General features: G+C 57.5%; 9 protein-coding genes across 9 annotated transcripts; 6 read left to right on the top strand and 3 right to left on the bottom strand.

Moving 5' to 3' along the window:
• Positions 1 to 216: 216 nt before the first annotated feature.
• On the top strand, positions 217 to 1,218 carry EX895_001268 (uncharacterized protein; the record flags this gene model as incomplete). The annotated part of the gene is made up of 1 exon (XM_029881867.1): positions 217 to 1,218. One exon carries the CDS (start codon positions 217 to 219, stop codon positions 1,216 to 1,218), a length of 1,002 nt encoding a protein of 333 aa, XP_029741955.1.
• Positions 1,219 to 3,491: 2,273 nt separating this feature from the next.
• EX895_001267 (uncharacterized protein) lies at positions 3,492 to 7,748 on the top strand (the record flags this gene model as incomplete). Its single annotated transcript, XM_029881866.1, has 1 exon — positions 3,492 to 7,748. One exon carries the CDS (start codon positions 3,492 to 3,494, stop codon positions 7,746 to 7,748), a length of 4,257 nt encoding a protein of 1,418 aa, XP_029741954.1.
• Positions 7,749 to 8,669: 921 nt separating this feature from the next.
• Positions 8,670 to 9,296, top strand: EX895_001266 (uncharacterized protein; the record flags this gene model as incomplete). Its single annotated transcript, XM_029881865.1, has 1 exon — positions 8,670 to 9,296. One exon carries the CDS (start codon positions 8,670 to 8,672, stop codon positions 9,294 to 9,296), a length of 627 nt encoding a protein of 208 aa, XP_029741953.1.
• Positions 9,297 to 9,777: 481 nt separating this feature from the next.
• On the top strand, positions 9,778 to 10,630 carry EX895_001265 (uncharacterized protein; the record flags this gene model as incomplete). The annotated part of the gene is made up of 4 exons (XM_029881864.1): positions 9,778 to 9,992; positions 10,086 to 10,158; positions 10,257 to 10,406; positions 10,508 to 10,630. The coding sequence occupies 4 exons, from the start codon at positions 9,778 to 9,780 to the stop codon at positions 10,628 to 10,630; spliced, it is 561 nt and encodes a 186-aa protein (XP_029741952.1).
• Positions 10,631 to 10,966: 336 nt separating this feature from the next.
• On the top strand, positions 10,967 to 12,325 carry EX895_001264 (uncharacterized protein; the record flags this gene model as incomplete). Its single annotated transcript, XM_029881863.1, has 2 exons — positions 10,967 to 11,251; positions 11,456 to 12,325. 2 exons carry the CDS (start codon positions 10,967 to 10,969, stop codon positions 12,323 to 12,325), a joined length of 1,155 nt encoding a protein of 384 aa, XP_029741951.1.
• A 79-nt stretch (positions 12,326 to 12,404) lies between these two features.
• Positions 12,405 to 13,748, bottom strand: EX895_001263 (uncharacterized protein; the record flags this gene model as incomplete). Its single annotated transcript, XM_029881862.1, has 3 exons — positions 12,405 to 12,417; positions 12,510 to 12,729; positions 12,821 to 13,748. The coding sequence occupies 3 exons, from the start codon at positions 13,746 to 13,748 to the stop codon at positions 12,405 to 12,407; spliced, it is 1,161 nt and encodes a 386-aa protein (XP_029741950.1).
• A 700-nt stretch (positions 13,749 to 14,448) lies between these two features.
• Positions 14,449 to 15,483, bottom strand: EX895_001262 (uncharacterized protein; the record flags this gene model as incomplete). Its single annotated transcript, XM_029881861.1, has 3 exons — positions 14,449 to 14,883; positions 15,212 to 15,276; positions 15,357 to 15,483. 3 exons carry the CDS (start codon positions 15,481 to 15,483, stop codon positions 14,449 to 14,451), a joined length of 627 nt encoding a protein of 208 aa, XP_029741949.1.
• A 1,913-nt stretch (positions 15,484 to 17,396) lies between these two features.
• On the top strand, positions 17,397 to 18,751 carry EX895_001261 (uncharacterized protein; the record flags this gene model as incomplete). Its single annotated transcript, XM_029881860.1, has 2 exons — positions 17,397 to 18,641; positions 18,740 to 18,751. 2 exons carry the CDS (start codon positions 17,397 to 17,399, stop codon positions 18,749 to 18,751), a joined length of 1,257 nt encoding a protein of 418 aa, XP_029741948.1.
• Positions 18,752 to 20,713: 1,962 nt separating this feature from the next.
• Positions 20,714 to 23,170, bottom strand: EX895_001260 (uncharacterized protein; the record flags this gene model as incomplete). The annotated part of the gene is made up of 1 exon (XM_029881859.1): positions 20,714 to 23,170. One exon carries the CDS (start codon positions 23,168 to 23,170, stop codon positions 20,714 to 20,716), a length of 2,457 nt encoding a protein of 818 aa, XP_029741947.1.
• Between the last annotated feature and the right edge of the window lie 245 nt (positions 23,171 to 23,415).

Genomic DNA, 23,415 nt, shown 5'->3' with positions numbered 1-23,415 from the left:
CGCTCGCGGCTGAGGCTGGTGCGTGCGTTTCAAAAATATTAATAGAGTTCTTCCTGCAGCGGCCAAGAGAAAACAGAACTTGACTCACGACATCCATTGTTTCACCAACAACGAGCACCCCCCTCACCTCTCCCTCCATCTGTAGACGCAGCATACCTTTCTCCGCCTCGTCCACGTCCAGATACCACCTCACACGCTTCACAAGCTTCACATACAATGTCGTCTACCGCCGTAGTCGAAGATGCGCTCGAACCGACGCTGCAAAACATTCTGGACCAGAAGACGCTCAAGTGGCTCTTCGTCGGCGGAAAAGGTGGCGTAGGCAAGACGACCACCTCGTGCTCTCTTGCGATCCAGCTGTCCAAGGTGCGCGAGTCAGTGCTCCTCATCTCTACGGATCCTGCGCACAACCTGTCGGATGCCTTTGGTCAGAAGTTTGGCAAAGAGGCGACCAAAGTCAACGGGTTTGACAACCTGTCTGCCATGGAGATCGACCCGAATTCGAGCATTCAAGAGATGATCGAGCAGTCGGATAGCAGCGGCGGAGCGATGGGGTCGATGATGCAAGACCTTGCGTTTGCGATTCCGGGTGTGGACGAGGCGATGGGATTCGCAGAGATCATGAAGCACGTCAAGTCGATGGAGTATTCGATTATTGTGTTCGACACGGCGCCAACGGGGCATACGCTGCGATTCCTGTCGTTCCCCAGCGTGCTCGAAAAGGCCCTGGCCAAGTTCAGCACGCTCGGCCGCAGTCTGGGCCCGATGCTCGGCCAGTTCCAGTCGATGCTCGGCGGCGGAGGCGCGAACCAGGAAGACATGTTTGCAAAGCTCGAAAGCATGCGCGAGGTCATTACCGAAGTCAACACCCAGTTCAAGGACCCGGAGAAGACCACGTTCGTGTGCGTCTGCATCGCAGAGTTCCTCTCGCTCTACGAAACCGAACGCCTAATCCAGGAGCTGACGCAGTACGAGATCGACACGCACTCGATCGTATGCAACCAGCTGCTCTACCCGAAACCCGACTCCAACTGCCAGCACTGCCGGGTCAGGAAGCAGATGCAGGACAAGTATCTGGCCGAGATGATGGAGCTGTACGCAGACGACTTCCACATCGTCAAGATGCCGCTGTTGACAGAGGAGGTGCGCGGGACCGAGAAGCTCAAGGACTTTAGCAAGTTTTTGATCCAGCCGTATACTCCGCCGTCGTCCGAGTGAAGGCGGAGCCGAGGGACATCGGATGTACTGTAGATGGTGAAATACATAGCAAGGGTTTCCCAAGCCATGCGCTGCTGTCGTGCGACGAACGGCAAGAGCCGTCAATCAAGCTGAAACACCTCAAGAATGAGGCCAACAGAACTGGAAAGTCTTCCCATGAGTGCTGTGTGTGGAGATGGACGAGGTATGGTGGAGAAGTTGGAATTAGGGCGGGCGGGGATCGGTACCTTTGTTAGGTTGATCAAACACACAAATGCCGAGAAGGATCGACGACCCGCACGGATCGCTCGTAAAATGAAAGGAGTGACCTTTCCCAACGCCGCTCGATCGGAGAATTTCCGGGCTAGTGACGCTGTGTGCCAGACCACGGCAAACAACAGCGAAAAGATGCGAACCTTAAGCCTGATCTTGCTGGCTCCTATCTCCCAAGCGATGGTCGCGGGTCAGAGGGGACAGCTGGCATGTATCTGCGCTCGGAAAGTGCGGACGGAGGCAAGTTCGAGTGTGTCCCCTCTGGGTGTTGCGCGACATGTTCGAAGCCGCGGAGACGAGCAATTGACCAACCGCAGCAGCAGCAGCATCAGGCAGCAGCAGCCAGCAAAAGGCAGCGAGGCAGGATTAGCATTTTTTCTCGGAATGAGAAGCCGTTGTCACATTGCAGCAGGCACAGCCTCGTTCCTCAAACGCGCGGGCAAACACACACACAGGCTTGCAGTCAGGTGTTGGTCTTGATCGTGCATGACGGCGACTCTCTCCTTTACATGCATGGCTGTCCCCCTCCTCCCTACTGTCACACGCACAAGCTCAGTCCTCGCTCAAAAGACAGCGCAAAGCCGAGTGCCGAACCGCGTTGGTTCTCATCCAGCATGCGTCAGTATGAGGATCATACTTCAAGCTGTGAACTGTGGAGCAGCAATCCGGCCGCCGTTGATGGTGCGGCCGCTACTGTTGCTGCTGCTGCTGCTTGCTGCTGCTGCTTCGTTGCTCCTCACTTGTGTGTGACACGTCTCGCTTGGCTCGCGTCCGACTCAAGCAGGAAATGCTGACTGGACTCTCCTTTTTACCGCAGACCTGCGGTTACTGTTGCTCTGCTACGCTAAATTCACTGAGACTTGTTCAGCCAATGAGGTGGAGATTGGCGCATAAATTCCTCAGCAGGAAAAGGGAGAAAGCTCAATTGGCAGCAGACTGCGATCTCGACTCTCTTCTTGTTCGCTTTCTACAATAGAGTCACTTTTCTGTTTGAATTCCTTCCTAAAAAACCCCTTTTTCATCCTCCGATCACCGCCAATTTTAACTGTCACACAGCATAGCGCCTTCCTCCTCGACAGCAATCCGTTCCCTAGCTTCTCCCCATCCTTCCTTCCAGCAACAGCAGCACTACACATCATACCCGCACTCGCTTTCTCTCTTCCTTGACTCCTCTTGGCATCCTTGTGTCGAGTAGGATAGCATTGAAAGAGGTTTCAGGTGCATACCCCTTCCTAAGCATTTCTGCCACGCTCTCAAGTTCCCTCCTTTCTTCATTGGCATCTTCTTCAGGTTCGCTCGTCTTGCTTCTTCTTCGACCCGCTTCGCTTTTCGACCTCCAAGCTTTTGCATTTCATCCTCATCGATACCTCGCCTTCATCTGCGCACGTTGCTGCCGAGGGTGTTTCTTTCTTCCCGACCCCTGCACGCAACTGGCTTCGAACAGGGCGTCGAACTAACACTCCTACTTCTTGTACGATCGACGCGGCTGCATCACCAGGCTGTCCTATCCATCATCCGAAGCTAAGCAGTCGTACATCTCTCTGACTGTGCCGTTGTTCCACCACCTCCAAACGACCAGTATTCACGACCGCTCGGTAGTCACATCCGCAAAGCTTCTTGTTCCAAGGACGGCAACCTCTTCTGTGAACCTACAGCCTCCATACTCTCGCCTCTTCGCATCCCGACCTTCATGTTCGCTTGCCATCCGTGACGCCGCTTTGACCGCTATAATTCGTTTGCCATCAAGATACCTGTCGCCTCTTCATTCCCCTGGACATTCCCTTTCCTGCATTAAATAAAGGCGCAAGCAACCTTTGACTCGGCCGCTTATATCGCAAAGATCGGACCATCGCCAATCCGATCTTTTCCGCTTTCATTCTCCAGCCAGCCTTCGCCAGCAAGCCAACGTAGACTCCGTCCGCGAGTCGTACAGCTCGACGTCCGTTTGGACCTCTTGCTAAGCGAAGCTCTGTTACCGCCCTTTCCGCGGTCCAGGCTTCTACATCCCCTAAAAAGCCAAGATGGATCTCTACTCGACTTCCTTCACCATCCCGCGCTCGATCGGTGTCAGCAGCTTTGTCTCTGATCCCGCCCCTTCGAACGCTAATGCGGCTGCCTCCTCTTCGTCTAGCTTTGGCTTCGATGCTCCCCGCTCGAGCCAGCAGGTAGGTTCGCGACCTGCTCCTTCAGCCTCGGCGGCACCCGAGCCTCCAGCCTCGTCACTTCCCGGTCGCTTCACCTCGATGCGCTCCCGCTTCCCTCCCAGCGTCAAGGCCTTCATGCCGAGTGCCTTTGGCGGCAAGCGCACCAACGACCGGATCGTCGAAGCTGTGGGTGCAGAAAAGGCCGAGGTAGATGCCGCCCCCGCCGCTGCTGCTGATACGCCAGCCTCCTCGTCCCAGGCGTTCTCATCCCCTCCCGATGCCGAACACTCTCAACCTTTGGCTCCGATTGGCGAGAGGGGAAACGCTCGTCCCCCCAAGCTAGTCAACCCGAATTTGGCCAACATCGAAGACAACGCGGGCAGTCAGCATCGAGACAGCAGATCCACTGTTGGCACGCGCTCCAGCTTCGATGTCTCCTCGGCAGCTTCGTTCACTGCAGACAGCACCGCAGCTAGCAGCGCCATTGGCGGCCACCCATCGAGCGCTACGCATTCGGCATCCAATTCGATCTCTGCCAATCATCCCCATCCCGAACGCGGCATGTCCCAGTCACAGAGCAGCAAAGATCTCCAAGAAGCCATCCAGAAGCTCAGCTCGGATGTCATGGCCAACCACCAGTGCCTGGTCTCCTTTGCTCCCGTGCCGCAGCCCGACGAGTCGCGCGTCCCCTCAACACCGCTCTCGCATCCCTTTGTCCGTCAGAGCTCCTTCTCCTCGCTGCAGAGCCTCGATCAGCTACCCTTCCCCAACCCCAACGGCTCTAGCGGCTCTGGCTATCCATACCAGCAGTACCATCCTCAGCCCATCGGCACGCCAGATTCGCACTCGTCCGCCTTCTTCCCCGGACGCACTGGAGGCGAAGCTCTTGGCTCTGGGTTCCCTGGTCTCAATGCCAGCTCCTTGTCGCTCTCGTCGCTCAACCCACAGTCGGGCAGCCACATCGCGCAAGAGGTCGGGCTCTCGTCTGCTCACCCGCTTCGATCTCCGCAGCCCGGCGCCGTCGGTCAACCGCCGCGAGCCAGCTTCAGCGGTGCCTCCAAGCCGCCGCAGTACAATTTCCACCTCAGCGGCGGCTACCAACAGGTCATGAACGCACGTGGAACCATCTTGCGCGAGAACCCGTTTAAGTTGACCTCAAGCATCAAGGTGTCGCGCGCCGATGTGTTTGATGTCGCGCCTGCCACCTCGCCGCCGGCAAAGGAGAGCATCAAAGAAGACGTTCGTCGCAAGCTCGACGAGGTGCAAGCTGCCACAGGCGCCACCATCATGCTCAAGAACAGCGAAGTTCGCGGCGCCGATCTGGGCTACGGCCTCGAGACCGAGCGCATCGTCGAGGTGCTCGTCTCTGGTCCTTTTGAGAGCGTCGAGCTGGCGCGTGTCAAGGTGCTCGTCATCTTTGACGAGATCGCTGGGCTTCGATCCGAGACATGCGAGATCGACTACAAGCTGCACAACATCATTGGCGGTCGCAAGCGCTGCGTCTTGCAAAAGATCGAAGAAGAGACCGGCACCAGCATCTACTTGCCCAGCTCTTTCCTCGGCACCTTCGGGTCGGGTCTTGCGAACCGCAGCGAGGGCAAAGACGTGGGTGTTCACCAGAACCAAATTCACATTACGGGCGAGTTCTTTGGCGTTCAGCGCGCGCGCGACATGCTCTTCCAGGTGTCGATGCACAAGAGCAAAGGCATCATCTCGCGCGATGCCGCCATCCTGCCTCGCAAGCTCGACTGGATGCTCACCGAGCGGCTCGAGGAGCTGCGATCCATCATGATCGACAATGGCACATTTGTCGCCTTCCCCTTGCTCGGCAGCCAGGCCAGCGTTATCTCGGTGTTTGGTGACCATCGCGTCAACATTGAACGCACCATTCGATCCATCATGCAGCTCGCCTGCCAGTTTTATGTTGCATCGCTCTGGCTCCTGCCCGTCGGCTTTGACGTCTACATGCCGTCGCAGGCCAACCTCAACCCTACGCAGGTGGCCCCGGTGCTCAAGCACGTCAGCAACGCTTCGGGCGCCGAGGTCGTGTTCAAGAGCAATTGCTTCGAAATCCACGGCCTCGAGTCCGAGGTGCGCACCGCTGTGTCGGCGCTGCTCGAGCTGGATCTGATCAAGAGCTTCAACTTTGAAGTGCGCTTCCAGATCGAGCTGGCCAACGAGCACCGCGAGTTTATCTCGGGCAAGAAGAACGGCAAGGTTAACAAGGTCATGAAGCAATGCGGCGTGCGTATCAAGTTCGAGACGTTCAACGACTACAACTTTTTGATCGATGTCTCGGGCAACGATCGCAACGGCGTCTTGCAGGGTCTGGGATTGCTGCAAGAGGAGCTTCCCGCCGAGATGTCGTTCCACGTTCCCGAGGCGTACCACAAGCGCATCATTGGCGTCGGTGGCAAGAACATTCAGCGCATCATGAAGAAGTTTGGCGTGTACGTCAAGTTCAGCAATGCGGAAGAGTTTGCAGCGCTGGGAGGATATTTGGACAACGAAGATAACGTCATTGCCCGCACACCTGCCAAGAATGCGGCCAACCTCGAGAACCTCAAGCTGTCGGTGATGGAATTGGTCAATCCGAAGGACAAGGACTACATTAGCGAGACGGTGACGATCTCGCGTCGCTACCACCGCACCTTGCTCGGCGAGAAGGCTATCTTCATTCATGACATCGAGAGCAAGACGAGCTCAAGCGTACGCTTCCCTGCACGAGAGTCGGCTTCGGATTTGGTGACCATCTTTGGGCCCGAGTCGCAGATTCACATCGCTGCGCAGATGCTGCTTGACCACGTGCCCTTTGAGGCCGAATTCCGCGCGCCCAATTCGACTGAGTTGGCGGACGCCATCCAGAGTGCCGAGTTTGGTGCGCTGGCCGAGCAGCTCAAGCGCGATCTCAGCATTGCTGTTTCGCCCGTGATCGAGCAGCGACGACCGGGCGGCGAGGCCGTGTTTAAGCTGCGACTCAACAGGAGTAACACCGACTTTTTGCCTACAGCCAAGGACGCGATCGAGGACTTCCTCATCAACCGCAACGCCAACATCTACGCTGCGCCGTCCAGGGCGCGCTCGGATTCGTTTGCTTCAGCGTTCCCGCACTTTGCCAACAAGTTGCTCTCGACAGCGCCTGGCGCTGAGTCAAACGAATCGTTCCACAATGCTGCTGCTGCTGCGGCGGCGGCTGCAGCTGCTGAACAGGCGCGTGTCAATGAACGCAGGCTGCGCGCTGCTGCCTCGACGCCTGATATCAAGGCACTGTTCGACTCGCCGGCTCAGCATCTACATGGTGGTCCTGGCTTCCCGTCGAGCACCGGTGTGACTGCAGCTACGGCCGCCAATTCGCCTATGATTACGTCTTCTCTTTATGCTTCGCCCTACGGCAACGGACGTGGCTTCGGCAGCGATGTGTGGGGCGCTCCTACGCGTGCGTTCACTGCCAGCTCGGCTAGCAGTGCGGCGCCGAGCTTGATCGGGTTGCCGCCTCCTGCTGTGGGTACACCTGGCGCCGGCCTGCCGAGTCCTGCTGGGCCTGGCCCCATTGGTGCGGGTGTCGGTGGGCCACCATCGGGTGGGATTCAGTTCCCTTCGCAGCCCAGCCTGCATCACCAACAAAGCGGACACCGGCTGTCGGACGAGATGCACATGAACCGCAGCTTGGAGGGCATGTCGATGGATGACCGTGTTCAGGCATTGAGGAAGCCGCGGTCGTTTGCGCACCGAGCCCAAAGTCTGGATATTGGCGCCATGGCAGCGCAGCAGCAGGCTGCACAGCAGGCGGGTGGGAGCATGAGCGTGGGCCCTTCGACGCCATATGGATTGGGACCGATCGGCACGGGCGCTCCAGGCATGTCAGCCGGCCACTTCCCTGGCATGGGAAGCTCTCAGGGCAGTTTCGGCGGAGGCGCGCCTCACCACCTGTACCAACCTCCTACGCCGCAGCAGCAAGCCCAGCAGCAGCAGCAGCAAGCGGGGTATGGCATGCCTCACCAGCCGCAGCACCTGCACGCCTCGTCTGCGAGCATCTCGCGTCTGCCGCCCGGTCGCAACTCGCAGAACCCGGATGCTTCGACGATGGAGGAAGTGAGCCGCGTGCTTGCTCAGCTTGCGTTTGATCGGGCATGAAGCTAGCCTGACTTCTCTTTCGGTGTGTTACCATCTTGTTATTTCCGTCTTGGTCCCCTAATGACTTTCCCACTTCTCTATCTTACCTTACGAAGATATGTCACCGTTTCCATCTTTCTCATATCGGAGCAACATGTACATGAATCAACCCCCGCCCCCCCCCCCCCCCCCCTTCTTCTCTTATCACCCTCATCGATACTTCCCAACCAAGAACTTGCATATCCCCCCTTCCAACATACCTGGCTTTTTCAACATATATACACCCCAAACGCTCTGACATTTCAATTTATTACCCGCTGTTCTCATTTCTTGGTTCTTGCGTGTGAAGGTGTCTTGGTTGTCGTGAGGCCGATGCAGCAGGATGAGATGGTCGATGGGTGTGAGAGGGGCCAAGAGGAGATTTTCCGTGCCGGTGAGATTGTTAGAGTCTTTGTGGGAAGAGGCTGGAAGGATTCAAAATTTTAACGGCTCCGAAGGAATCTTTACTTTTTTGGCAGGAGGAAAATTCCTAAGGCGCTAAACTGTGCGTTTGTAGCTCAGGATTGCTTCTTCTGTTGACCTCCACCATCCTCCTCCTCCTTGTCCTCCTCATCTCCTTCGCTCGTCCTTAATCAACAGAGCGGCATCCGTCACTGACGTTCGTAGCTGTATATCAATCGAGCAGCAATCCGCATCGCAAAGTCACAGCGCAGCGACAGCAACATCCCTACTCGTGCAGATTGAGCTACTGCATCGCAACATCAGTCGAGGCTGGCCGTCTCCTCGTATCCTCGGCAGCGCAACTGCTTGACACCGCTGGCAACGTATTGCAGCCTGTGTACCCCCACCCTGGGTCGTTATCGGATCTGACTTGATCTGAAGCTTCGCCGGCACACCCTTTCTTTCTCTTCACCTGCACACATACCCACAACTTCAATCACAATGGAGGACGACCGAGAGACCGTCCGATTGTGGCGAGTCAACCGCACAATCCACGAGCTGGTGCGCGACCGGGGTTACCAAGTCGCTGATGACGAGATCAACGTCGACCTGGAAACGTTCAAAGCCGAATACGCGCCCACGGGTGGCTCGGTGGACCGCACCAAGCTCAACTTTTTCACCGAGCACAGCGAGCACGAGAACCAGCGCCTGTTCGTCTTCTACAGCATGGAGCGCAATGTCGGTGTGAAGACCATGCGCCAATTCATCTCGATCATGGAGGAACGTGACATCCAACGTGGCATCATCATCTGGCCTGAAAAGATGACCAGCGCAGCACGCAAAGTGATCGATGCCATGCGCGGCACGTTCCACCTGGAGGACTTTGAGGAGGCATTCCTGCTGGTCAACATTACGCATCACCACTTGGTGCCCAGGCACGAGCCGCTCTACCCGCACGAGAAGAAGGAGCTGCTGCAGCGGTACAGGCTCAAGGAGACGCAGCTGCCGAGGATCCAGCAAGCGGATCCCGTCGCGAGGTACTTTGGGCTGCAGAGAGGGCAGGTGGTCAAGATCATCAGGCCGAGTGAGACGAGTGGCAGGTACTGCTCCTATAGGATTTGCATGTGAGGAAGGGGGCAAGGCGGACATGCGCGGACGCGAGGACACGATGAGGCGCCTGTGCCTGCATCGTGCCTTCGCTGCTCTTCTTCTCTTCTCTCCTTCTCGCTCTTTCCCTTTCGTTTTTGGCGCACAACAAAATGACTTCTCTCTTGTAATACTATTCTCGTTTCATTCCGACTCGCTGCGTGTTTCCCCTGTTTGCGATGACGGACGAGCTGAGGTTGTCGACTGAGCTGCTGTTGTCGGGTCGCAGTTCGGGGTGCTCAGCAAGCGAGCGGAGAGCCACGCGAATATTCGACACAGGCTACAGTATTTCGAAGCGAGAGCCTGCGTGTTGCTCTGCGATTTATTATACGAAAGTGTTGTTCTTACCCTTTCGTCGTTCATCTAGTTTATACCACGCACATCGCGCTCATCGTTCGAACACGCAGCCTCATCGCCCCCTCACCGCTTGTGCCAGCCACAATCCGCACTGGGAGACCGCAGAATGACGGACGCAGAGAAGGCAGCTACCCAGCCCTCGACGGCAGCAGAGACAGCAGCGGAGAGACTTACATCTACCGGCGAAGGTGGAGCTTCAGCAGTGGAAACCTACCCGCCCGCCGTGTCGTCGTACTACTTTGGCCCTCCGGATGCGAGTCGAGCGTTCGGACAGCCGGTGACGGGCAAGCCTGGCGTGCACGTGCCTAAGGAGATCGTAAGGTGAGCACAACTAATCCCTGCGGCCCTCGCTCTTATGACGTTGATCTCCACTCGTTACTGATATCGTTCCTTTTTGCTTGTGTGGCTGGGCAGGATCGAGCGGGACTACTCGTCGGGCGAGCTGCCGCAGTTCCATTCCTCCTTCCCGCTGGAACTCGAAGGTCGTGTAAGTCAGCCCCGCACCGCTCCCTCTTTCCCCTCCCCCTAGGCTGTAGGTTGTGCCAGTTGGCTGAAACAGTACCTTGTGCCGGGCGTGGCGTGCAGATCTCACCAACGACATTCTCGGAACTCATCAACGACATCAACGCGCTGCTCATCAGAGCACACAACCCCACGCGCACCTGGATCGACAACTCGCTCGCCATCCTCACGCTCTACCTCTCGACGCTCGTCGTACGCAGCCATTACCAACGTGTATGTACGCTCTCCCTTCTTCCCTCTTGCTCTTTTCCTTCTTCGCTCAAGCAACCGTACTGACCAAGATCGCTCCCATGTGTGCGAAAATGGGTAAACAGACGATGGCGGAGCTCCAACAGCTGATCCAGCGGCTCAACGCCGAGGTGCTGCATCCGGTCGGACTGAGCTTGGTGGACCCCCACAAGTCGGCGTTTTTGTATATCGAGTTGGAGTACTTCTAGCTTGTGCTCTCGCGCTCCTCGCCGTGGTCTTGAGCTTATTCAGGTGCCAATTATACCCCCGATTTGTTCTTCTACACACATATGAGTTTGACTGGGCAGTGCCGAGCGCTCGAGACATGTGTGAGAAAGGGGGGTTATCGTGAACAACGACAGAAGTGATGTGAGCGACAAAGAGAGTGCGGGCGAAGGGGAGGAGAAAGCGTCGGTGAATTGTTCGGTTTTCTATTCTGGTCCAGTGGACCCTTCTTCGAGGTTTTTTTTCTTTCCCCCTCGCTGTCATTCCTGTTTGTGCATCTCTCTCACCATCAGTATCTCCTTACACGCCCAGACGTCCGAATGGTCGACGCACCACGTTTGCTGGCGTCTACGCCAGCGGGAGGCGAAGAGGAAGAGCCGCCGTTCCAGTTCGTCCGCTCCAAACGCCGCAGCACACGACCTGGGCGAATTGCAGCAGCAGGCAAATCATTCTCGGACAGCAGCGGCTCCATCACGGGTCCAGTGTCTGGGTCCGGGTTTGCGTACAGCTCTACTGCCAACGGAAGGGCCCGATCGCGCGCTAATGGGAAGGGAGGTGGAACGCAGCGGGCGGAGGAGGAGGAGGAGGTAGGAAGGAGGGAACTGGTAAGGGCTGGGGAAGCGATCGATGTCTTTGTTCGGTATCTTCGGAGCGAACTGGAAGCACGGTTGAGGGGGAAGGGGAAGGCGAAAGCGAATGAAGGGGAACAGGGGCGAGGAGAACGAGGGGAGAGATGGACGTTTGCTCAAGAGCTCGCTGCGACACTGTTCCGTGTATGGCCACCCACGGCTGCTGACACTGGCTGTCAGACGGATGCGGAGGTGGCATCGTCCGCGAGTGCAGCAGCACCTGGATCAGGCGCACGCTCAACGGAAGCACAGGTCTCGAGCGCAGAGGCCACCGCAGAAACATCTGCTCAACAACACGGAGACACAGCGAGACCAAGCTCGATGCGAGCTGCCACCATCCCGACGCGAATCGTGTGCCTCGGTCTGGGCTCGCCTACCACTTCGCGCAGCGCACAGATCCAGCTGGCCCTGCTCGTGGTCATGCGGTCCTGGTTGAAGATGCGCAGAGCAAGCACGCCAATGGGTGAGGCAGCGCTAAACGACTCGAACCCGAAAGGCGATCGGATGGAGGAAGCCAAAGTGGAAGCAGTAGAGTGTATTGCGTACGACCCCGTCTTTAGCTCTGTCGATCGGGCGCTGCTGCGCAAGTACGACGTAGACGCAGCTTGTGCTCCACAAGCCTCCTCCTCTGATGTTGACGGGGCGCCTCAATTAGGGACCGAATCCCCTGGCGCATCCTCCGACAACCCCATCGACAGGTACTACACCCACCCGACGATTCCAACATTGCTCTACATGCCGCACTGCGACCGCGCGCTCTACGAACACGTCCTCACCCTCTCCTCCCCCGTTTCTGGCCCCCTGATCCTGCTAAGCAACATGCTCTCCAACTACGCCCTCGCGTCCAACCTGGCCACCACCTCACCGACTCTACACAGTCTCATTCCGAGACTCAAGGTCGTAGCGCTGCCGAACTACCAGGGCGACAAAAAGGCATCGTTGCCGTTGGTGAATGGCGAGAGCGCAGACGAGGTGCGCATGGAGACCGCCCAGTTTGCGCGCTTGTGGGATCGCAACGCATTGCGGGATCTCGGCTTCCACTGGGTGTAGGCCACCCCGCAACAGCATAAGACGCTCACAACTCAATTCGCACCATCACATCCGTTCCGTAGCTTAAGTTACCCTTGCATCACACGAACGAACTGTCATCAATGGAGATGGAGAAAACAAAAAGTAAAGTGTGGCATTGCTGTGCCCTCGCTTTTGTGTGTGCGTGTGACAAAGCCCAACTTACAGCCGACCAGCCGCGACGCTCGCCAGCGCCTCGCGCCCGCTCAGCGGGTCCACGCGATTTGGCCTGGTCGGGATCACGCTCTGCTGGATCTTGTACAACTGGATCGACTCGAGATAGGTCGGATAGTCGATCTCCATGATAAACTGCTTGCTCCTCGTTTCGTCTTGCTCCCCCTCGCCCTCAGCGTCGTCGTCGTCTTCCGAAGGCGGTTGGGCCGTCGCTGAGCATATCCCCAAAAGGCAAAGTCATTCGTATACGTCAGTTACCCCTAATCGCAATCCAGATCCACGCCGCGGAAACGACAAACTTACCTAGAATCGCATTGCCCTCCTTGTCCGTTCGCAGACTGGCCTTGTTTTCCTTGATGAGGAAGCTGACGTGGAAGAAGTTCTCGATGGTGTTGACGAAGCTGTCTGGGTCGACGGCAAATCGGAAAAGACAGACGCCGTCGGGGCCTTGTGCTTTGAGCAGTTGGGCGACTTTGAGGATGGCCGAGGTGGATTCGCGACCCGCCGAGTCTTGGAGGTCCTGCTGCTGAAGAGCGCGCGGAGCTGTGCGCTCGGCGACGTCGTCGTCCAGTCGCCTCTGCGCGACGACCTTGCGTTGTTTGGGAGCGATCTCGAGCGGGCCAAGCAGGAAGTCCATTGTCACGGCGCGTCTCGAGACGCCTCCTGCCAAACGGCCGAGCTTGGCCCAATCCCATCGATCGATGTTCCGTCCTGCACCACTGCGTCCACTGTCGTCGTCATCGTCATCATCGTCATCGCTACCGCCCCTCGCCGCCGCAGCGCCCCGTCGAACGGGCGCAGCTTCGCCACCCAGAAATCGCGCCACCCTCGTCATGAATTCATGCGTATCGAACGCATCCTGGTTCAGCTTCATCTTCTTCGCCATTCGCGCTCCCATCTCCGACATGGACGTCAACGTCTTTGTATCCAAGATACTCTCGCTCGGCGCAACGACGCGTTCATGTAGCTCGTCTACTTTGGCAATGAGTTCGACCAGGTCTTTGGGTTTGAGCGACGAGTCGCGTTTGGATTCCTCTGCCTGCGCGATGAGGGTGCGATAGTCGGAGCGCACTTTGCGTCGATCGTTGACATCTTGCCGCGGGTTGTAGATGAACGAGGAGGTGGTTGCGGTGTCTGTGGCAGCAGCGGCTGTTCGTTTGCGGGAAGTGCTGGGGGAAGACGGGCCTGCTCGAGACTGGGTCTCTTGGTTGCGCTTGGTTGCGCTCGGCATGGTGGAAGCTCAGGTCGCGGCTGACGATCTTGCACGTGCGTCCTCTGTTACAGAGGCAAAGTTGCCGATACCTATATGAAGTGGCGAATCACCTGCTGCTGATATAGCAATGTCGATGCGTAAGCTGAAGCTGAATTGTTGGTCGTGTGCGGAAAGAAGACCATGAGAAGATGGGGAAAGCCGAAAGTGTTGATTAGGGTTCTGTCTCAATTTTCTGCGCAGCTGCCGATAAAGCGGCTCAACATGTGGAGAGGGGGAGAGAGAGAGCGCGCGCTGCTGCTGTGTTGCTTTCTCAAGCTGCGCGCGCGTGAGACACGCGCTTTCAAAAGCGCACAGTTTGGCATCGCGCAAATTGGAACGGTTGAATGGACCTAACGGAATGCTCAGTTCAGAAGGCCAGTCTGATGAAATCACAGGATGCACAACCTCTCACCGCTGACTTGAAGCTACCAGCGGAGAGTAGACTGATGATCTGTACAAATATCGTAGGATTGCAATGAGACAGAGGGGAGAAATGGGCCGAGCAATGCGCAAGCGCGAGCCAACGCCGGCTCAGCTATTCTACATCGACACTGGCCGTTTGCTTGCTCGCCGTGAGTGCATGTGAGTATGTATGTGAGAGATGCAGCGTCGGCACGGGGTGACTGGGGGAGAAGAAGCACACCAGCGCGCATCTTCGCCTCCAGACCGTTAGAGGCGCTCAACAGCATCCACCAGCCGACTGCTGCGAGACGTTCTGACCCTGGCCGACCTTGAGTGTGCTCTTACCACCAGTCTGGTTGTTGACAGTGCTCGAGCCCATGCGATCCTTGATCTGCTTGGCCATGGTCAAGAATGCCTGTTCGACGTTGGTCGCCGACTTGGCCGAAGTCTCGAGGAAGGGGATCTGCAGCTGGTCGGCGAATTCCTTTGCCGTAGCGTACTCGACGACCTTTTTGTTGGTGAGATCCGACTTGTTACCGACGAGAAGCTTGTTGACACCCTCGCAGGCGTATCGGTCAATCTCCTGGAGCCATTGCTTGACGTTGCTGAATGTATCGTTGTCTGTCACGTCGTAGACTACGATGATGCCGTGCGCACCGCGGTAGTAGGACGAGGTGATGGTTCGGAATCGCTCCTGTCCGGCCGTGTCCCACTGTCGTTGCGAGGAGAAGCGAGAAGGAAGGAAGATCAGGTCAGTTTCGTCATGCCTCGATGGGTGCCATTGTAGTGATGGCTTGTGCTCTCCGGGACTGCGCCAAGGCTATCTTCTTCAGCTTCTAACTTGCTCCTTTTCCTTCTGGTGTTCTCGCTTTCGACCAAATCACCCTGCCGCTCGCAAGCCTAACTGTGGTGAATCCTCTGATTTTTTTGCCAGCCTGCTGCCTTTGTGTCGAACGAGTCGGATTGTTCAACAGAAACCTTCGCAATTTACGTCCTGTCGAATGCAAGGCAGGTGTGAGCGGGTTGCTAGGTGTACTCACGATCTGAAGCTTGACAGTCTTGCCTTCGAGCTCGATAGTGCGGATCTTAAAATCGACACCGATAGCTGCAAAATCAACACGATGGAGGTGACCGGGTTAGTAAGAGAAACCGTTCACACTGACAGGCTCGAGGAGATGCGCTTACTAGAAATGTAGGACTCAGTGTAAGTGTCATCAGCGAATCGAAGGAGGAGACATGACTTTCCGACACCCGAGTCACCGATCAGCAAAAGCTTGAAGAGGTAGTCGTAGTCGGCAGAGAGACCGGCCATTGTAAGTGACTAGATGGGAGAGTCCGCTGGAGGGGTATGTATTCGAGGTGGTCGCGATACGAGAGTGGTGGCACGTGAGAGACGTAGGTTGCAGAGAGTGAAGCGTGCCGTCGCGTTTGATCAGAGAAGGCAATGACCAAAGGAGATGATGACAATGATGATGATGACGACGACGACGAGAGAAGATGATGGTAGTGGAGGTGAAAGATTGAAGCATTAGCAGCGCGCCACGGCACCGAGATCCAAAAAAATGAACAAGTCGAAAAGCACAGCACAGCAACACTTCATAATCAGCACTTCGGTGTCCCGCAGGGTGCATGTCTCGCTGTCTCCCTGCCCTGCCCTGCTCTGCCCTTTTTTGAATGGCACACGCGCAAAGACCACGCACTTCGAATTGAGCTTTGAGCCACTCTGCAGCCAGCACTTTCTTTCTCAGTAAACGGCTCACAGGTGCCGCGTGTCAGATGCCCATCTCTAATTCAGCGCTGAGAAACAGGGGTCGTTGAGTTCAATTCAAAGAAAGACTAGCCGCTGCGTCGACCTTATCACTCGTGCAGCAGCAGGTCAGCGCCTACCGTATTCGCCATGCAGAAGCTTTCAAACACAGCCAACAGAAGCGAGAGCGCCTGCAGTGATGATCTGCAGATCGTCCTCCTTTGCTTGGTGTGAGGTGGACATGCCGAAGAGGTGCTTTCTCAAAATGGGGGCCCACCCATGTCTGTACATACTGTATCAACGTGGCGGTAAGGCAATCAACGTACCACGGCGTTAAGCAGGGGAGGGACAAGGCTGCCCCCATTCTACCGTAAAACTAACTCGACTCGGCTTTGCTGCCATAGCTGTCGGCCTGCAATTGCACCCTACTCAAGCTCTCTTTGGAAGGCTCGTGGACCAATAATGTGAGATTGCTATGACTAACCGGCCGCTGGCTCCGCGGCGAAAAGTCTTCGACGAGCGCTGGCTCCCTCTCGTTGATACACCAAACACAGACGGATTCGAATCGAATCGAATCGAATCGAGATCGGGGCGTCGCGATCTGGACTGAAAGTGAGAATTTTAAGAAGTGGAGATTCGGGTGATTACCGACGGAAGGCTGTGACGCGATTTGGTGGTTGCAGAGCGCGACAATGCCGCCGCCCGACCTCAAAATCGTTGATGGATAATCGGATCGAAAATGCTTCATGTTTTTATAATTGATGAGGCAAAGCACGAAATCCCGGTCATACTGGTTGTACTGTATGGTTCATGGCAAGAAAGCCAGCCACAGTTGAATTTTCTGTTTTTGTTTCGATGTTTTTTCAGAGGGCAAGACGATTCGGGAACTGCCGCTTACTTCGGACAAACAACGAGAAGGAGCAGCTGAGGCCCTGATTTACCGAGTCCAAAAAGTGACTCTCCCAAGACTCAGCCTACTCGTGCATTCCTGCCAACTCTCCATCCCTTGATCCCGCAATCACCACCTCCCTCCCAGCATCGGCTGCGCTGTCCGGCAACACACATTGATACACACGAGATTCGACTGACGTTGGGGGCGTTCCGACACTTGAGACTCGAGACTCGCAGTCATCTGTCACTCGGCTGTCCCTTTCTGCCCAGCACACCCACTTCTCCTCCTGATCGTCGGGATCCCTGTTGCCCACGTTCGCCCATTCCTTTCCGAGGTCAACGTCCGCGCGCAACGCAATCTCTGCTATCAACGTTCGCCCGCTTGCCGCTCAACGCGCATCCCAAGCGACAACTCTCTGATCAAAAGTCAATCGGTTGCTGCTGCGCCGGTCTCCTTCACGACAACTTGCTGACAACCTATATAGCTGCCACCCTGCCCGCCTTCCCTCGGCTTCTCTCCTTCATCCAGCACTCAACGCCCAGCACCTAGACCTGCCCGCCTCGCGACGTCAACAACAAAATCAAATATGACAATCGCCTCACACAACATCGCTGGCCCTAGCCGTCTCTCGGCATCGCCAAAAAAGACCGTCTACCCGGTATGGCCAGACACCCACGACGAGGCAGAGTACTTTGAAGTACCGCCTGACCACTTTTTGGCACAGCAGCGAGGCCCTAACAAGGCTCGTCAGCCCGGCACATCGTCTTCAGACCACCCCCTCGCTCGACGCACTTCCACCTCTTCGGCTGCATCCACTCTCAGCCAAGCGTCCATGCCCGTCTCTGGCTTCAGCAATGTCTCTGACGAAACCACCATCTTCTCATCTGTATCGCCGTCACTGCAACCGCTGTCCGAGCTGGCCACTGCTGTCCGATCCGGTATCCCCGCCTTGCCTTCGTCTCTCGGCCACATCACCCAGCCTGTAGATCGCCTCACTGATGCTGTTCCGCGTCCAGCTGGCTTCTCCACTGTCAGTGAGCAGATCCCAGACACTTCGACGCTGGCTGCTGCCGATTTCGATATCGATGTTCGTTCCGGCTTCCTTCCACCAGAGGCGCCCGTGCAACGACTCAGCGGCCCGCACGCAGAACACTGGGAGGAGGCGCTCGATCAAGCCAAATGCATTCCACTCATGCAGGGCGGTGGCGGCGTCACCATCACGCAGCAGCAACGACTCCTCGCTCGTCGTTGGCGTCGTTCGCTCCGCCAAATGCCCGTCTTACCCCTCTCCGACGAGCTCGCCAACGACATTCGCTACGCACGTCGAGGCCACGTCGTTCTCTCCTTCCTTGCCCACTTTTACATCCACAGTCAGCCCCGTAAAGCTACCGATGATGCGCTCTCGGTGGGTCCGCAACGCACATGGCTAAGCAGCATATTCTCTCGCAAAACGACCGACGAGCTCCAAGACGAACAGGATCTCACCGATGAGCTCGCCGGCAAGTACATGCGACGTCTCCCCGCCGGCATTGCAGTCCCTTGGGTACAGCTCTCGCAAAAGCTCGATTTGCCTCCCGTGCTCACCTACGCCACCACCGTGTTGTGGAATTGGGACTACCTCGACCCAACACGTGGCCTCGAGCCAGACAACCTTCGCATCGTCGAGACGTTCACCGCCACCCCCTCGGAGCACCACTTTTTCTTCACGTCGCTACTCATCGAGGCCAGAGGTGTCGAGGCACTCGAGCTCATGCGTGTCAGCTTGGACGAGGCCTTCGTCGCTGATCGCGTTGCTCGTCGTCGTATCGCCGGCTACCTTAACAGGCTCGCCGTCGTCATCAAGGATTTGACAAAGTTGCTGCATGACGTTCGCAATGGCTGCGACCCCAAGATCTTTTATTGGGGCATCCGTCCCTGGTTTGTCGGCAGCGACACGGTTGACAAGGGAGAGCAACCAGGTTGGCATTTTGAGGGAGTCGACCCTGAGGGCGTCATGCGCGTGTTCTCCGGGCCTTCTGCCGGACAGAGTTCCATGATTCACGCCATCGACGTGTTTCTCGACGTCGACCACACACGCAGGAAGGAGCGTCTCAACCGTCCTGCTGCTACCGAGACCGGTGATGCTAGAGGCGCAGATGCCACGTTCATGGAGAGAATGTCGCTCTACATGCCTGGTCATCATCGAGCTTTCCTCTCGCATCTGCGCAACATTGCCTTCGACGACGCTGATGTTGACGAGGAAGACGACGACGAGGAGCCATCCACTGATGTCGCTGCCGAGAGCGATGTAGACGATCAAGCCGTCCCCCGAGAGCTTCCCCATCCCATCCGCAGCTTGGCACTCAAAGCCAAGATGGAGGATAACGACGAGGGTCTGCCCGCGGCCTACGACAATGCGCTCAAAGAGCTCAAGGGCCTGCGTGACGAGCACATGAAGGTTGCCTATCTCTACATTGTCGCTCAGGCGCGCGGCTCGCCACCCGATGCGTACGCGCCACTACCCAAGGGCTTCACTGGCGAGCCCGACGTTGACCGCCGCTTGGCTGCTCGGGCCAAGGCGCACACAGATGCCGAGGCCGAAGCGGCAGCCATGCTCGACACCAACTCGAAGGACAACGGAGGAGGCGCCAAAGGAACGGGTGGAACGGATCTTGTTTCATTCCTTCGCGACTGCCGTGTCAACACCATCGATGCATTCATCATGGCTAAGGACGCTGTCGTCTCTACTGCTACCGCCGTCACCGCTACCGCTGATTCAACAACAGCTCACACTGGAGCTGGAACTTCATCAGGTCAGTCCACATCCGCCCCAGCCGAACCCCAGAGTCAAGGCAGCCCTGCGACGGGAGAAGCCTTGGATCCCGCCTCCACACCCCAGAGCAAGCTGACTGACCCCTCCGTCGCCTTGACTCCTCTCAATGACGATCCTGATCTACAGATCTGGGCCGTTGATGTGTCTGCTCACTCAGGAGATATAACGGAACAGCAGCTGCAAGAGGATGTGGCTAGCTTGTTGCCAGGACAGGCGAATGCAGCGGACCGAGAAAAGGTGCTGCGCTACTACCGTCAAGTGGACCGGGTGCGCTCGCTCGTTGCGCGTCTACTGCCGCGATTTTTCCTGGCAACGCGCTTCCACGTCGCCTGGGACAGCATCCGGTTCAGCACCACGCCGGAAGGTCGGCCGTTTGTCTCGGCGCCTCAGTTGCCCGTGCATGTGGACTTCAACATCTCGCACGACAGCGATTGGGTCGTCATGGCGTTCAGCGTCTCTGCCCTCGCAAAGATCGGAAAGGTGACTAGGGTGGGTGCAGACGTGATGGCGCTCCAGCTGCCGCGGTACGAACGGGACATCCGCTCGTTTGTCGAGACGATGGATATGGCGCTCACTGCGACTGAGACGCGGTGGGTGCTCGAACCTCTGGAGCTCGGTTCCGAAGAAGAGGGGCAGAAGATGGCGTTGGAGAGGCTGTTTACGCTGTGGACGTACAAGGAGGCGTATACGAAGAATCTGGGGTTGGGGTTGGGGTTCGACTTCTCACGGATTCAGTTTGACTTTCCAGAGAGCGCTGGGAAGGCGTCGTTGAGCATCGATGGGGAAGTGCAGGGCGGGTATGGGTTTGTCGATGTGTTGCTACCTCCGGCGAGCGGCGCGGGTGGGGAGGCGTCTCAGCTGGTAGTTTGCCATGCTTCTCACAAGCAGGAGGAGGGGACGAAGTTCAGGAGGCAGATCACAGCAGATAAGGCGGTGGCCGAAGGGCTGCTTAGGATGTTCACGCTGCACGAGTTGGTGAAGAATGTAAAGGACGTGCTGTGACCTGCACCTGCAACTAGATTTCTTTAGCACACCAGCGTTTGCTCGTGACGTTGCGTTTTGTGCGTGAGAGTGATGGCGGCCCGATCATCTTAGTGAGGCAAAACCACTGTTTCGGCTAGCACGCTCAGCTGATGTATTGTTGTCATGCACTGCACTGGCTCGTCCTCGATGCCGTTGACGGAATCGGAGTACGAGAGCAAGACGAGACGTACCGCGCCGAAGCGGATCGCATCGTAGAGTTGGACGTCGTCGGCGACCGACCACTGCAGTGTCGCTGTGGCAGTGTGTGCCGCTCGGTTCGCTTGGCCGGTGGGTGGGGAGCGGCGTAGGGATCCATCCGGGGTTCTGAGGGCGGAGAGGTACAGGTGTGCGTCAGAGAGCGAGATGAGCGTCGACCCGAGCGGGAGCGCGACGGTGGCAGGCGAGGGGAGGAACGTTTCTGGCACCACCACGGGCAGCGCCGTTGCGCGCGTCAACGCCTGCGCGTGTGTCTCGCTGTACACCTTGTACAGCTCCACCAGCGTCTCCCATCCGATGACCGGCTCGGGAAGTATGTAGCTCTCAACTTTGCGCACCTCGTGTTCGTCCACGGGCGCTGCATGAGCGAGCTCGGTCTTGGGCGGCGGTGCTGGCGGCAGCGGCGTCCCGCTCCGACTTGCGCCGCTGTCCGAGTCCGCAGGCCGTGGAGAGTCCACCGACGCACGCGGTCGGAGGGACAGCGAACTGTTGCGCACCAGGTTGGACAGGTTTGCCTGCAGCCGCGCTTTGTTGAGCGCTGAGACTGCGGATGCTTGGGTTGGTGTAGATGTGCGGCTCGGCAGAGGGGTCTTGCGCGGCGTTGAGGGTGCGTCTCCAGCCATCGATGGATCGGCCGCGGCGGCGGACGCGGGGTTGGCCAAGGGGGCGGTTGAAGGGGTGGGCGGTTCGATCGAGCAGTGTTGCAGCGCTAGGCGCAGGGTCCGACGGATGGTGAGCGGTTGATCTGTGGCAGACTGCAAGGCGGCGCGCTTGTTGCGTGGTGAGGACGAGGCAATTTCGGAGAGCGGCGTGTCGTCGTCGTCGTCTCCCGCACCGCTTCCGTTGGTGCTCGCGGTACTCGCGGGTAACAGCAAACCCGAAACATCGCACACGGCCACTTGGACATCTAGCTCGACCATAGTGCCTGGCCTCACCTTACGCAGTCTCTCGAGTGCGCTAGCCTGCAATGTGAGTTGCGCGCTCAGCTGCGGTGCAAGCTTGACCGACGAGCTGGGCGCGGTCACGGGAGGAGATACCACCCGCCGTCGAACGAGTTGCGATGTCTGCAACCGTCCCGGTTCACCGGATGACATTCTCCAGCTGATATCTAAATTCCCCAGTGCATCCCCCCGTATCGCGTAACCCTCAGCACTCGTGCCGAGATCAATCCCGGCCTTCGCCGCCTCCTCCGCCACCGTCGCCGCCGTACTTGGCGTCAAGGCGAACAAATACTGCCTCACATCCCCATCCGCAAGCACCTCGTTCCCGCTCCTCCCCACCCACATATCCTCCAATCCCTCTCCTTTGTTGAGCGACGGCCGATCGATGCTTTGCCACTTCCACCCTTGCGCCGGCTTCAACATCATTCCCTGAAACACCAACGACGCGCCGTTGCCCGCAACGTTTTGCACCTGCACCTCGAGCTCCACCCTGCCTCGCACGGCTGCATCCGGATGCGTGAGGGAGCTGGCGTGGCGCGGCTGGTGCACTTTGGTGCGCACCGAGATGGGCGAGCGGTCGACGCTGAATTTGTAGTATTTACGGAAGGATCTCTCGACCCATACGATCTCATTGTTTTGTTGCAGAGGAGACTTGTATCCGACGGTACAGACGAGCACGTGTGGGCCCAGGTCTTTGATATCGTACCCGAGCGATGTTTCGAGTGGTTGGGCTGGTGCGAGCTCCCACACTGGTCGGCCTGCGTCCTCGGCGGTGTCGGCGGCAGTGGGATCTGGGCTGAACCGCGTCGGTGTGGGCAGGATTACGTGTGCCAGCTGGTGCCATTTGACGTTCTCAGCTTGCTGCTGTGAATCTGAGGCTCCGACTTGCATCTCGACTTGGAGACTTGGTTCCCGGACGGCGGTGGCGGCCTCGTTGCGCACGCAGAGGTAGGTGCGGAACGTCTCGCCAAGAGACAGTGTGCCAAAAGAGTTGGGTAGGACGAGGAGATTGCTGATCGGAAAATTCGCTGCCGACGTCGAGCCATTGACCCCTTCCCATCGGTTAGACAGCAAGTCGTGCGTCAGGCTCTCCTCTATACCTCTCCCCACTGCGCCGATCAGCTCGTCTCCGGAGGAAGTGGTTTCATCCACGCCAGAGAGCTCATAAAACGGCTTCTCGCTGACAGCCAGTGATGGTGCGGATGCACGCATGACTTTCAGCGAGAGCAGGTGCGGACCCGCATTGTGGGGAGCTGTGGATGGCGAAGGAGGTGCTCCGGCGGGCTGCGGCAGTGGGGTCGATTGATGGGGTGGCCGAGGTGCGCCGCCGGACGCCACGGCAGGTGGCGCTGATAAGGTAGACGCCATCTCGCGGAGACCTCACTCCGGCTGACGTTGAGCGTGGTTGAGATTACGATTAGGTGTTGGATTCGATGGTGGAAGAAAGAGGAAGGGCGGCAATCAAGGGTTCAAACATGTGGGCCGTGCAGCAGGGTAGGAATTTTAATGTACTTTGTTATACCGCAACCTGTCACAAAAAACACAAAGTTTCACTCACGTCTTCAGAGCGTTGTCAATGACGATGATGATGATGATGATGATGAATGCATTGA

Source organism: Sporisorium graminicola, chromosome SGRAM_10 (assembly GCF_005498985.1).
Source record: "Sporisorium graminicola strain CBS 10092 chromosome SGRAM_10, whole genome shotgun sequence".
NCBI classification, from domain to species: Eukaryota; Fungi; Basidiomycota; class Ustilaginomycetes; order Ustilaginales; family Ustilaginaceae; genus Sporisorium; species Sporisorium graminicola.
Note: the sequence above shows the minus strand (reverse complement) of the source record. Positions and strands in the feature narration are given on the sequence as shown.